General features: G+C 37.0%; 3 protein-coding genes across 3 annotated transcripts in view; 2 read left to right on the top strand and 1 right to left on the bottom strand.

Moving 5' to 3' along the window:
• Positions 1-164: 164 nt before the first annotated feature.
• Positions 165-1,704, top strand: LOC108764722 (ribosome biogenesis regulatory protein homolog). The gene is made up of 5 exons (XM_018513071.1): positions 165-382; positions 477-735; positions 896-1,197; positions 1,279-1,458; positions 1,539-1,704. Exons 1-5 carry the CDS (start codon positions 234-236, stop codon positions 1,672-1,674), a joined length of 1,026 nt encoding a protein of 341 aa, XP_018368573.1. The 5' UTR covers positions 165-233; the 3' UTR covers positions 1,675-1,704.
• A 461-nt stretch (positions 1,705-2,165) lies between these two features.
• On the top strand, positions 2,166-6,040 carry LOC108764718 (coiled-coil domain-containing protein 102A). The gene is made up of 7 exons (XM_018513063.1): positions 2,166-2,224; positions 2,301-2,573; positions 3,736-4,472; positions 4,553-4,781; positions 4,953-5,162; positions 5,235-5,509; positions 5,635-6,040. Exons 2-7 carry the CDS (start codon positions 2,469-2,471, stop codon positions 5,744-5,746), a joined length of 1,668 nt encoding a protein of 555 aa, XP_018368565.1. The 5' UTR covers positions 2,166-2,224; positions 2,301-2,468; the 3' UTR covers positions 5,747-6,040.
• A 341-nt stretch (positions 6,041-6,381) lies between these two features.
• LOC108764764 (mucin-19) overlaps positions 6,382-14,366 on the bottom strand; it is a 12,704-nt gene continuing 4,719 nt past the window's right edge. Inside the window, exons 2-5 of the mRNA XM_018513140.1 lie at positions 12,188-12,286; positions 11,992-12,126; positions 11,150-11,537; positions 6,382-10,870 (exon numbers count right to left, since the gene is read on the bottom strand). Of these exons, the coding sequence (XP_018368642.1) occupies positions 7,194-10,870; positions 11,150-11,537; positions 11,992-12,126; positions 12,188-12,286 (4,299 nt within the window). The 3' untranslated portion in view covers positions 6,382-7,193. The remainder of the gene's footprint in view (positions 10,871-11,149; positions 11,538-11,991; positions 12,127-12,187; positions 12,287-14,366) is intronic.

The following is a 14,366-nucleotide window of genomic DNA, read 5'->3' on the forward strand; positions in this document are numbered from 1 at the left end:
CGGCCATTACTGAGCGCAGCAATATCAGCCAATCGCGTGTCCTATTTGAAATAGACATCGCCAGACATCCGTGATTGATCGATTCCGATTGAATATTTATCTTTTGCACTCTTCTCATTTCTCACTGGGATTACTGCGGAAAGTACAATACAGTGCAGCTGCGAAGGAGATCGCATACGATTGTATAACCTCAAATTCGCAAGAATTTGACTCATGTGGTCCTGGTCCCCATAATGGATCTTGTGAAATCGATCTTAGAAGAGAATGGAGGGAAAGAGGATTTAAGTAAATCGACAAAAGTTCACAAGAATGTGGAGCTTGACATCGATCTGGGAACTCTGCTCGCATCCGATTATAACGTTTTTGACGCAAAGGCTCTAAAGTAATTCCGTCTTGTATATATGTTGGCACTGTAAGAAACATTCCGGATTGATTTCATCTCTGAAAAATATTTATAATGTGTGTTATATCTGTAGGTCAAAACCAAATTCATATTTGAAAGATCTAACAAGAGACAACGTACAGTTGCTGATCAATAAAATCTGGGAATTGCCAGTAGAACGAATGGACGAAGCTATAGTGGCTAAGTTGCCTAAGCCTAACTATACATTGCCACGCTCACGTGTCATTCCAAAGCCCAAGCCTTTGACAAAGTGGCAGCAATTTGCTAAAGAGAAGGGAATTCGAACCAAAAAGAAAGGTAGATCCAAACTGAAGTGGGATGAGGAATTGAAGGTTTGTTTTTACTTTCAAAACTATTCTGTAATATTTATATTTTAAGTTATTAAAAGTTATTGATTATATTCAAAGTATTTAAATTACTATTAATAGTTTAATGAAAAGGCTTATAATTAATCATTCAGTTTATCGGATGCCCTAAATCTTTTTTTTTTAGAAATGGATTCCAACATATGGTTACAAACGAGTAAAGGCTCAAGAACAGAAAGAATGGATAATAGAGGCCAAGGGTGATGGTAGCTCGACCGACGATCTGTTTGCTAAAGCTAAAACAGCTAAACAGGAAAGGCAATCCAAAAACGAATTGCAAAGACTTCGCAATATAGCCAAATCGAAAAATATCAAATTACCGAGAGTTGGTTTGCCTACCAGAGAACACTTTTCGAGTTCTCAACAGCTTTCTGAAGCTCTAACTATAGCGCGTACGTCGACTGCATCTATTGGAAAATTCCAGTCTAGGTATGCTCTTTGAATATTGCAATTTTAATGCCATAACATTTTTTTCTTTCAACAAAATAGTACAATGTAAAATTTTTACAGATTACCGAAAGAGAAAGATGCAAAAGGAATTGCCAAGGAAGTGACAGGAATGAAAAGAAAAAGGAAAGCACCTCCATTAAACATTATTGAAGAAAAACGTCAGAACAAAAACCTGGTGGATAGCGTTTTGAAGAGTAACACGAAAATTGTACGCGATGATTACTCGACAGGAATTGCAGAGTAAGTTTTTACTTGTGCAAGTTTAATCTAGATTTATTGAGTATAATAATGTAATATTTATTTGTGTATTTTATCTGCAGGATAAAGCGGTCCACAACAAGTGGTAGTAAAAAGAGGAAAGGCGCATTAAAAGCAAGTAAAACTGCTAAAAAGCCGAAGGCAGGAAAAGGCAAGCGGGATTTGCACAAGAAGGTTGGCGGTAGAAAGCGAAGATAAATTGAGATGTCTGTAACAATATCTGTAGTAATAAATCGAATTGTATGTTTATAAGTTTTAGATGTATTAAACTTTCAAGGTAAAGATTTTAATAAAATCGAAGATAAAAAACATTGAGAAAAAATCAAGTTTGTATAAATACAATACTATAAGATGAATTATATAAAAAATTATAAAATACTCGGGCCCTTTAATTATAACATCTTTTCGAACTATATATCAACAAATCTTTTCAACTTTTATTACCTAAAAAAATCCGTTTTTTAATCTTTTAGAAACTTTAGAATTTTCTTAGCACTCTAAAAGGCTCGTTTTTAGCTTATAAAGACTTTATAAAGACAATAACCTAAATCTATTAAATTCCCTGAAAAATTATGCATCTTTGTATTATATATTTATATCCTTAGTACATCCATATAATATTCATGACATTTCAAATTTACGCGCGCAGCAATTTAGACAACCCTCGAGCTCCTCTTTTTCCGCGAGGGAGGTGGCTATCAGTGGCTATCGTTAAATATGGGTGTGTGTAGTGTCTCAGCCATATCAGGTGTGTATACTACATGTGTACGTTTATATGTACGATATTGTCAGTGGTATGTACGGAATTTGGTTGTTCATTCAAGACTGATGACATTTAAACGACGCGATCGAGGCAGGAACGATGCTCTGGATGCTTAATCAGCATTAAATCGGTGCCGGAAGGTGCCGCGGAGGCAAAGGAGCAACAATTTGGAAGATCGCCCGGGGGCTGTCAGCGAAAACAAAGCTGCAGGTTACGCGCTGCTCGTACCATGGCACAGTCGACAACAAGCGGAACCTCCTCGCGACGATACATGCGGGAGCACGAGGTACCATCCTCGTCGCGTTACGTAGACAGCGAGTGGGAATCTAAAGAGGTAGCTCTTTTCTGCAGACTTAAATTGTGCTTTAATCTTAATTTTGCATTATATATGTATAATCATAAATTAAAGTTTTTAAAACAATGTAATTAGAAAGGCATATAACCACGAACACCTGATATCTATGGCTTAAAAATATTATATTTGATATACTACAATAAATAGACGTTTCGGTCTTGAATCAGACCTTCTTCAGTATTACCTTAATTAAACGTGATACGAATATAATACAATATAATTTTGGTCTTAATATTACAGTCCTACACTTATAAATACTTTAAGATATTACAGATATCCTTTAATACTTTACTAGCAGATGTTTTATTCTGCTTCATTGATAGATGTAATATTTTTTCTCCCATTTAAACACACAATGTTCCATACAAGTAAGGTTGTCAGATAGATCTTGATACGTAAATCAAACTCAATAGGTAAGCAAAATTTTTCTCAATATATGTCCACACAAAAGTTCCAATTTCTGTGTCGAAGATGAGATAACTGCTTATATTCCTAATATAACGGTTTTAGCATTGATCATTATCACATGATTTTTCCATGTTTTTGATTGCGGTTATCTCATCTTCGACACAGAAATTGGAACTTTTGTGTGGACATATATTGAGAAAAATTTTGCTTACCTATTAAGTTTGGTTCACGTATCAAGATCTATCTGACAACCTTACTCGTATGGAACATTGTGTGTTTAAATGGGAGAAAAAATATCACATCTATCAATGAAGCGGAATAAAACATCTGCTAGTAAAATATTAACGGATATCTGTAATATCTTAAAGTATTTATAAGTGTAGGACTGTAATATTAAGACCGAAATTATATTGTATTATATTCGTATCACGTTTAATTAAGGTAATACTGAAGATCTGATTCAAGACCGAAACGTTTATTTATTTTGTAGTATATCAAATATAATATTTTTAAGCCATAGATATCAGGCATTCGTGGTTATATGCCTTTCTAATTACATTGTTTTATATTCGTACCACGTTTCTAATCTATATTGTTTAAAGTTTTTAATAATTATAATAGTTTATAATAATTATAAGTGAAAAGTTTCTTGAGAGATTTAGTTGACCATAATATTGTTTGTTTGACAATGACTTTATCGATTAATTGCTGCATGTGTTTTCTCATCAAACAGGCCTTACGACAGCGAGAGCTTGAGGAAGCAAGAGCACGAGCAGCACAAATGGAAAAAACGATGCGATGGTGGTCCGACTGTACTGCTAACTGGCGTGAGAAATGGAGCAAAGTAAGGAATGAAAGGAACGCGGCTAGAGATGAGGCAAAGGCTCTGAGAGCGAAATTAGAGATTGCCGTTAAAGATGCTAATACTTTCAAGCATGAATCTCAAGAACTGGAACTGCAGAACGAACAGCTAAAGAAAGAGATGGAAAAGATACATATGATACTTTTGAAACATGCTGGGCAATTTGATCAACAGATCTTTACTATTCTGGAATCAGATCAGCAATTAAGAGCTACTTTTGGATTGGACGAACAACTGGAGTTTTACAACAATGTCGATGCCAGTGAGGCATTAGGTGCACAAAGGGATATGCTATCCTGTAAAAATTCACTTGAAGTAGCAAATGTTGCTTCTGTAGGTCACAATATTCTGCCAGAAAGAGATATCGAAGAGTATGTTTTGCAAGGTGCTGTGCCAAAACATGCAGTAGAATTGTACAAGGAGAGTCCCAGTAATTCGCTAGATAAAAGCATCACGAAACTAGTCGCGGATAGTAATGGCAAAAAGGATGGATTGGAGAAACAACAATCACCTTTAGATATGTATAACGAAGAATCTTTAACTCAGAAAATGTCAGAGTTGCAAACAAAATTGCAGCAGGCAACGAAAACTATTTCTGTGGAAAGAGAGTAAGTCTTGCACGAAATCTCAATGTACAAAATTAATTGATTATGTCGTATATAAATTTATTTTACTTCTGTTCTATAAGGGAAAACAATTCTCTACATCGGACTGTGGAAAAATTGAAAGCTGAAGTTAGACAATTAAGAGAGCAATGTGAGGAATTATCCGAGAGTAAAGCCGAAGCAATGAGAGAATTATCAGAGCTAAAAGAACGTTTCCAACTTGAACTCAGTGACGAACATATAGCGGATTTAATAGATAATACAAGTAATGGAGAGAGCATGGACCGTCGTTTGACAGAATTAAGGACAGAAGTAAGTTACTATAAGAATATTTACAGTCACATTTTCTTTAAAGAAATCATTAAGTATTAATTAATAAATAAGTATTTCTGATAAAGTTGTTAAATTTTATTTTTAACTTTTATACGCATTATATGTGCTATATCATAGATATTCTTACATCTTTATATTTCAAAATTTTAGTTAGAGAAACTTCAAGTTGAAAATGCAGCAGAGTGGAGTAAAAGGGAGAGACTAGAAACTGAGAAGAATTCCTTGGAACGAGAGAACAAGCTGCTCCGCTTAAAATTATATGAACTGCAAGAGAGAGCAGAATCGCGGCGACCACGACCGGTATCTACAGCCGACACAGATACGAGACAATTGCAGCACGAGATTCTAGTTCGCAACATGGTCCGTTCAATAATCTTACAAATTAGTAATCCTTAAAGTTAAGGCTGTTATTATCTTGCTTTTCTTGTGCAGGTGTTACTTGAAGTAAAGCAGTATCAAGCGTCGCTGAAACAATCCTTGGTGGAAAAAACAACGGAGTTGTCACACGCGATGAGACGGTCTGAGCAATATGAGGCGGAGGTGAAGCGAGTGAGAACGAGAGTCGAAGAATTGAAGAAAGAATTGGCTACCGCTCAGGATGAGGTTGACGCTGCTACGAATAATGTGCGGAAACTGCAACGGACCAACGAGGATCTCGTAGAGCAATTGGAATCTGCAAATGTACAACTGGAACATTTTAGAAATAGGTAAACAGAATAATCAATCAGTATCTGTAACTCGTATTCACAATCTTCTACATTAAAATTAAAAAAATATATATTTTACCTTAAAGTATGTTATATGTGTAACTAAAAAATATATTGCTTTACAGCAATAACGAGACGCGCGAAACTTCAGTAGACACTGAAGTAGACGGGGCTGAGGAACAAAAGTTCCAAGGTAACAATTCCAATGAATACAATGAAGGTACGTTATTAATATAGTCGTCGCTTTTGAATCGATGAAACAATAATTGAACGTAATTATAGTCTACGATCGGCAATAAGCCTAGTATTTGCTCGTGTCGATAGTGATGGAGTGTTGTAAATCAGATAGCGAAGGCAAATTGGATAGGTGATTTCATAGTGGGCCTAAAGTACAGGACTTGATAACAGTTTTTTTTCTTTTCTTTTTTAATCTTTGACTCTGTGCTAGGCGAATTGTACGTGTCGAATGACTATCGTGAGATACGCGCCTACTGTGTTTAATAATGAAAATGTCAATACTTCTTGAAGCATATATGTAAATATATGTGTTGCGTTTATGTTATTTAATTTTATGTTATAATCAACAATATACAATTTTTATCGATGTAAAAGATAGGTCATCTGCAGTATTTACTGTGTTTAATAGTTATTTACTCAATCGTGAGAGGAAGATCAATTTTTTTAATCATTATTTCCTGTAAATAATCATTTCATTGTCGCTCATATTCGTTTTTCTACTTTTGTAAATGCTGAACATGTCTTTCTTCTTTTCATTTGTCATCAGCAATGTGTATTTTGTACACAGTTTACATTCCGCATTATTTTATTTTGTACGTTCCTTTTTTAAAAATTGGTGTAAAGATATTGTATATATATACATATTTACGAAATATATATATATAATGAAAAATATATATGTAATGAAACACATGTTTTGTCATGTATTTTTCGTCTTGAAAAAGATTGGCGAAATCGAGTAGCGAGATACAGTATGTACAAGATATGATACCTGACATTTATAACTGAACATTTTACGTCAATATCGAAAATATATAGCATAAGTCAAAGCAATACTCTATCTACATATGTATCTGCGAGTTTGCCGTGTCGCAAATATAGTTGTAGATAAAAATTAAACGAACTTTCATACAATACAACGTACGTCAAATTGAGAAGATTGTTAATTATATTTCATAACTGATGAGAAGAAGATAAGAAAAGATTTTCCTTCTAGTTAAAATGTATTTTATTGAAAACTTAATAAATAGCAGCGATTTGATGTAACAATACGTCCACCATACTATACAGTCAATAATTTGGAAGTACCTCAATAAAAAAATTACAGCATTGAAGTACACATTTGTGGCGTAACTTTCAACCTGTGGATTTCCTGAAAGATTAGTCTTCATTTGCTAATCCACAGGAACGAAAGCTTTCTGTCCATATTCGTTTTATTTTTATATTGTATCTACTTGTTAAAGCTACTGAAGAGGGAATATATCTCATTCGAATTTATGATGCAATGAACTACAATGGCGCGCGAAAGCAATTAGTCAAGTACGATCTAATCTATCTAAGCGAGTCACAAATTTCACTGTACTATACAATGTAGAGAAAAATGATTTAATGCAGAATGCTTTACAGAAATAATTGTTGCTGCATCCTATATATATATTCTGATAATTCAACATCTTATAGGCGTGCCATCGGGATACGTCGGCACTTTTGGCTTGCAGATCTTCGTCCTACCGTTGGAACCGTACACGACATTACAGGAAAATGTGAAGTATCCACAGGTGGAACTCTTAGTATAATATCGATGTTCGTACTTTCTCGGTTCGTTGCTGCCGTTCATTTTGCCAGCGAAACTGTTGGTCACGGTGTAGTAACTCGGCTTCGACGCTACTGCCGGGGTAGGTTTCGTACGCTTGTCGAAAGATATATTTTGATTAAGGGAAGGCTCTTGGTTTTTCGGCATATGCCGGCCAATGTAACGATTGTGATTGGTCTGAAGCGATCTGGTCTCTGTGACGAGCGATGATTTGGTATTATTTAAGTCCTTAGGTACTAAAGATACAGTCTGCGATTGAGATTTACCGTCACCCTGAGCAACAGTCTCGGTGCCAGAGGCCGACATTACTCGGCCGCGGAATCCAGGTGGGATGGTGTATCCTGATACGGATTGTCCCGGTTGCAGGGTATCATCCGTTCGCGGTACGTTTGAATCTTGCCTAACGTGGATGTTATATTGATTCCCTTTAGCGACCTGTATTGTCTGTGTCTGACTGCGACTTTGCTGCTGAATGGTCTTGTCAAGTTTTTGATGACTCGGGCTCGAGCCCGGAAAAGTTTCCGAAAATTTCTCTTTGATCGTCAACTTCGAACCCGTAGGATAATCATCTTCGTCCGTGTAGTCATCATCGTATTCATCGTACGCTGTGTCATCCGTTCGCGGTTTTTCGGTAGAGAGCACCTTCTTGTCAGCGTCGTCCGGATTGTTTTTCGAAGCCAGGATGACGGTTTGTCTCGAAGTCGAGCTGCTTTGCAAGCCTTGCTCGCGATTCTGCTTGTTTTCATCCTGCCTGTAATTCGAATTTGTCGACAGATTCGACTGTGCACTGTCAATATTTGTTGGTCGCTTCAAAGAAGGAGCTGGTTTAAAGGACTTGAAAAGTTCGGAATCAGTGAAGTTAAAGGGCTTCCTCGAGGATGCGGCACCAGATCCAGAACCGGCTTGCGCTGCGCCGGTGTACGTGATCCCGTATTGAAAAGAACCTTGTAGCTGCGATTGGGACTGACCTCGATGAGTGCCACTTTGAGCCGATGCTGTTCCGCTACCGCGAAATGGCGTCTCGTGCTTTTCCACATTCTCATCTTCACTCTTCAAGTACGGCTGAAACCCGATTTGCGCCTGACTGGAAGTATTGCCCTCGCCGTTGGCTTGAGCATCCGCCATTCCGCCCTTGGAGCTTGCTTGCACTTGCGAATTGGACCCATGGTTCCATCCACTGCTTTGAGCACCTGTCGAGGTAGCTCCGGAGTCGGAATCTAATTGAACTTGTGTTTGACTTTTGCCATAACCGGCGACGCCTTGCGCATTGCTAGCAGCTCCTTCTTTACCACCACTGATCTCAGTTTGAGCGCTCTTGTTGGCATCACTAGTACCAGCTTGGGCAGAGAAGGTGCCTGAACCGCTATAGGTACCTGTCACTTGCGACTGAGCTGTACCCGATCCGTATTTACCCTGAGCCGAAGCGCTCGCTTGGGTACCCGAATCCACCTGCTGCACGGAACTCGATGCCTGTGATTCGGTATCGTCGTCTGTCACTGCTGGACCTGCCGGTCTAGTTAATCCCCCAGTTTCTTCCATACCTGCAGGTCCAACCATTCCCGGATAAAATTCTCTTGGATACTGACTACTGTCTACTCTTTGACTGATTCCACCTGGAAACTGACCAAGATACTGCTCAGTCACACCAGTCCTTCCAGATAATTGACCTCCTGTTATGCCTGTTGGATACTGAACTCCTTCCTTTCCTGGAATTCCAATACCCGTGCCTGGGTACTGTCCGCTTGGATAAGTTGGATACTGAACTCCTTCCTTTCCTGGAATTCCAATACCCGTGCCTGGGTACTGTCCGCTTGGATAAGTTGGCACTTGACCACCTGGATGGATTACTTGGCCAGGGTATAAAGTACCACCGGCAGAAGGAATTTGTTGTGCACCGCCAGGATATGTACCTGGAATAGTTCCTGGATATGTAACACCTGGATACACAACTTGAGTACCTTCAGGAATCCTTCCAGGTTGAATAGTCTCACTAGGGTAAATTGTTTGACCGTTCGTTAGTCGACCCTCTGGATAAGTTATTACTTGTGTACCAGTACCAGATGTTGTAGTCGTAATCGTACTAGGAACTTGACCTCCGCTTGGTAAAGTGCCTGATGGAACACCTTCAGGGCGGTACACAACAGTCTGCTGTCCAGGATAAACTCCTTGAGTTACTGTTCCTGGCACAACACTACCAGGATATGTCCCGACACTTGTTCCTGGGATAGCATCAGGTCGAACACCACCAGGATAGACTCCAGTACCGGGAATTCCAGTACCAGGAATTCCAGTACCAGGAATTCTAGTATCAGGAATTCCAGTACCAGGAACTCCTGTGCCAGGCACTCCTGTACCAGGAATTACTCCTCTGCCAGGAACTCCTGTGCCAGGAATTACTCCTGTGCCGGGAATTACTCCTGTGCCGGGAATTACTCCTGTGCCGGGAATTACTCCTGTGCCAGGAATTACTCCTGTGCCAGGAATTACTCCTGTGCCAGGAATTACTCCTGTGCCAGAAATCATTCCTGTGCCAGGAATTACTCCTGTGCCAGGAATTACTGCTGTACCAGGAACTCCCGGATATGTTCCACTTGTTAATCTTGGAGTACTAATTGGATAAGTTCCAACACCAGTAACAGCAGTGGCACCTGTTGTTACTGAAGTGGTTACAATACCACTAGGAGGATACACACTTTGTCCTGGTGGAACTCCAGGTTGAATACCTCCTGGATATTTTCCAACTCCTACCATCACACCAGGTAAAACTCCTCCACGCTGAACATCTCCAGAATATGGACCACGATCTCCTGTGATTAAAGTTCCAGAGGGATATGTTCTATCACTTCCTGGAATTATAGTTCCAGGTGGTTGAACACCACCAGGATATGTCCTATCAACTTCTGGCGTTACACTTCCAGGACGAACACTTCCAGGGTACATCCTATCAGCTCCTGGTGTCACGGTACCCGGACGAACATCTACAGAATACGGTCTCTCAACTCCTGGTATCACAATATCAGGACGGACACCTCCAGGATACGTCCCCTCAGCTCCAGGTGTCATCGTACCAGGACGAACACCTCCAGGATATATCTCTTCAGTTCCTGGTGACACCGTTCCAGGACGAACGCCTCCAGGATACGTCCCTGGTATTATGGTACCAGGATAAACACCTCCAGGATACATCCCATCAGCTCCTGGTATGACAGTGCCAGGACGAACACCTCCGGGATACATTTCTGGTCTGCCAGAGCGAATACCAGGATAAGTGCTAATTCCTCCAGGAACTACTCCAGTTGGATATGTTATCTGCCCGCCAGAATAAGATGGGACTCCTGGCTGTGCAATACCAGGTGTACCAGCACCTGGAACTTGCACATATCCGTCAGTACGCGCAGGTGGAGCTCGTACCTTATCCGATGCCTTTTCGATGCCAGGATATCCAAGATATCCAGGATATCCGGGACAATCTTCGCAACCGGTGCCACCTGATGACATACTTTGCGCTTGACCCATTCCACGACTACCACCTGAAAAGAGAACATATTAAAATACTTATATAAATAATTTTAAAAAACATGATAATTATAAGTTTTGTCTTTAATAAAATTCTTATTTATATAGTTAACTATAAATCACAATTTTAATCTCGTATTATATTTTGTAAAAATATTTTTTAATTTTTAATTTACTTATTTGTTATTTTTAATTAGATTGTTTTAATATAATTTTTTTTCTTGTAAAAAAGAAGCATTTAATTATTATACAATTATGTAATATAATAGAATATCGAGTATTTAAATACTTACTAACTACTGCGTGTGAAGATTGCTGAGTAGCTTCAGCTTCGGCCTTGCCCTCTTTTTTTTCATCGTTACCAAAATTCAAATATTGAGACTGCGTCTGTCCACGAAACTTTCCTCGAAACTGATTCGTCTGCCGACGATTTCGAATTCGATTGATATTTTTGTTCAACTTCTCTCGTTGCTCGAGTTGAATCTGTCGTTTTGTCCGAGCTTTCAACGGTATTAAAACCATATTAGCTATGCGTTTGGACGAAATATCATTTTTGTCTATAGAAATTTCATTGATAAAGGGATCGAGAGCTTGCCCAGGCACAGGTCTCATTGTTTGTAACAAAAGGATATTGCGTCCATTACAGAAATCAACGATTCGACCTCCAGCAAGTCGCCACGCCTGTTTAAAATATTAAATTTAGATGTTTAATGTTTTTCTTCTGATTCAACATATTGTACTATTGATGTATTCCGACATGTAACTATTTAAATAACTAATGAAAATCCTATTATTGTTTTATTGTTCTTAAACATGTATGACTATATAATTACATAAAGAATACAAGTCACAAGGAAACTACCCAGTAAGCAAGAAACATTTTGGAACATTTCAGTAACATTGTAGCAATGTTACAACGTTACTACAATGTTGCTGAAATGTTCCAAAATGTTTCTTGCTTACTGGGTAGGCAGATGATATATTTAATTTAAATATTGTATATATGTATATATTCTGTTTATAATTTAATTTATAATAAATTTACAACTATGGAAATAGTAAACATAATTATAATCTTTTTAGATATGTACATTTAAATAAAACAATTTCAACATATCGTATAACTCATTATTACCTCTATTTTCGTGAGGACTGCCGATGCATAGAGTATCTTGAATTGTCGCTTCTTACGTGAAATAATATTATGATCCTGTCTTACATCTTCAAGATAACAATCGTTCTCCTCCCTGCTCTTGTATGCAACGAATTGCTGTTTTGAAAAGATCAATTTTAATTAACATGTTTTAATACTAAGACAAATAATTACTTACTGTTACATCATCATTAAAAGACCATTGTTTCTCTTCATTATTGTAATCTACGTTTCTCATCTCATACTCGTGTACAGATCGATCGAAACGCGTCTTTTCCTATAAATAATATTCAAATTACATATTAATAACAATAATATTATAACAATACATATTATTATATTAATTATTTATACAAATTATAAAAGATTAAGTAAACATGAATAGTATTATAAATAATTAACCCATTAAGGTCCATGCCTAATACAGCCATGATAGCGCCAAACTGAATACGTGATTCATAGCATAAGCGAAAAAAAAAAATTACTCGTATTTTTTTGTTTTGCAAAATTGATTGTTTAAACGATAATTGTTTAAACAAATTGTTAAAAAATGTTCATTTTTAAGAAACTAAAAGTGCCATTTGATTCTACGTTCGAAAACAAGAAACTTTTATTCTTGATATTTTTTCGATCCAGTGCTTTGTTTATGCAAAAAATTATTATAAACTATTATAAATTGTTATAAGTTGAGGCTTATGTAGTTTTTTAGACTCACGGTAAAAAAGCACCCCGAGATCAGTGAGAAATGATTCATGGATATAAGCCACGTCAAAATGAGAGGAAAGACGAGTCAAATCGGAAAATAAAAAAACAATATGCAAACCCAGAGCATGGACGGAGCCGCCTTTGCACATGCAAACCGTTTATATTTATAACAATTTTTTGCATAAACAAAGCATCGAAAAAATACCAAGAATAAAAGTTTCTTGTTTTTGAATCGTAGAATCGAATGGCACTTTTAGTTTTTTTCAAAATGAGCATTTTTAAACAATTTGTTTAAACAATTATCGTTTAAACAATCAATTTTGCAAAACGAAAAAATACGGGTAATTTTTTTTTTCGCTTATACTATGAATCACGTATTCAGTTTGGCGCTATCACGACTGTATTAATAGCGTTTTTCATTGGCTGAACTAATGCGCACTCAGTGCACTTTAAAACCGTTGTACAAAAATCGACGTAAAGATATACGTTTAATAAAAATATATAAACGAATTAAACCGTGAAATATTCGATACATTTTATTGTGCTATTTGATAAAATAAATTTTGGGCATTTTATCAATTGAGATATCTCATTTTTATATTTAGATTAGAATAGTGTACAATAGCTTTAATCCCAGACAGCACACAACGTCCATTGGACGTCCAAATCTGGTTTTTATTTAGTCCGAACGTCTATGGACTTAGTACGAATGTTTTAAAAAAAAACGTTATTCAACGTACAAAGTATGTTCACATTTGGACATTTTAAAAATGTTCATCTCATACAAAAAATTTTCTAAATCTGCTCGCGACGTGTTGTTTTCGCTGACTTGACAAGTGAAAATTTTTTTGAGACCGTATGAGGAATTTCACTTTTGTTAGTATGTACGGACATCTTTTGAACGTCCAATGGACGTCCCTAGGACATTGTGCTGTGTTGAAAATTTTCAACGACAAAAAATCTATCCAGATAACCAAGCGTGCGATATCCCATAATATCTTCACAAAATGCTACCATACTGTTATTGTACATGATAACTGATACTGTGAAAGTACAGCGTATGATTTCCTAACCTGAAAATAGTCGTAATAACATTAGATTAAATATTAGACAGTTACTGACTGGATGTTCAGTTGAACTGCACAAATTTCTATCAGGACCATATTGAACAGATGTATTGTAATTATACATCCATGATCGTTATATAGGTATTCGTGGATCATCGAAGTGTAACGGTTTCCATACGATTTCAGAAGTTCAAGCATAATGGATGGCGGTATGTAACCGGATGGGTGACCACTTCGAAGCACTATGAAATTAGTTCCCGAATTTAGGGGTATGTGAAGGTTAGCACCCCAACTATAATACTCAGGAGTTCTGATTAGAGTTCCCGTTTCTTTTTGATGAGACAAAGAGTTCTATATAATTTATAACAAGAATTCCGCTTAATAAATATTTTAAACAATTTTTAAAAAATGGGGTGCTAACTTCTTATCGAAAATCGAGATCCAATAATTCTGAGCGGCCTAATAGCTTCATTTCGTGAATACCTAGAGTTCCTGATACATAAAAAAATTTTTTTTTTAATAAAAAAAAATTAAAAATTTTTGAAAAATCAATTTTTAGATACAATAGTTCTGAATAGAGTTCCT

The sequence above is a fragment of the Trachymyrmex cornetzi genome, unplaced genomic scaffold (genome assembly GCF_001594075.2).
Source record: "Trachymyrmex cornetzi isolate Tcor2-1 unplaced genomic scaffold, Tcor1.1 scaffold45, whole genome shotgun sequence".
Taxonomy (NCBI): Eukaryota; Metazoa; Arthropoda; class Insecta; order Hymenoptera; family Formicidae; genus Trachymyrmex; species Trachymyrmex cornetzi.

Bases quoted from the DNA above. Each gene is read 5' to 3' on its own strand.
- LOC108764722 (XM_018513071.1), top strand. From the start codon at position 234: ATGGATCTTGTGAAATCGATCTTAGAAGAGAATGGAGGGAAAGAGGAT. The intron at 736-895 runs GTTTGTTTTTAC...TTTTTTTTTTAG, and splicing joins AGTGGGATGAGGAATTGAAG to AAATGGATTCCAACATATGG. The intron at 1,198-1,278 runs GTATGCTCTTTG...AAATTTTTACAG, and splicing joins ATTGGAAAATTCCAGTCTAG to ATTACCGAAAGAGAAAGATG.
- LOC108764718 (XM_018513063.1), top strand. From the start codon at position 2,469: ATGGCACAGTCGACAACAAGCGGAACCTCCTCGCGACGATACATGCGG. The intron at 2,574-3,735 runs GTAGCTCTTTTC...CTCATCAAACAG, and splicing joins GCGAGTGGGAATCTAAAGAG to GCCTTACGACAGCGAGAGCT. The intron at 5,163-5,234 runs GTCCGTTCAATA...TTTCTTGTGCAG, and splicing joins AGATTCTAGTTCGCAACATG to GTGTTACTTGAAGTAAAGCA.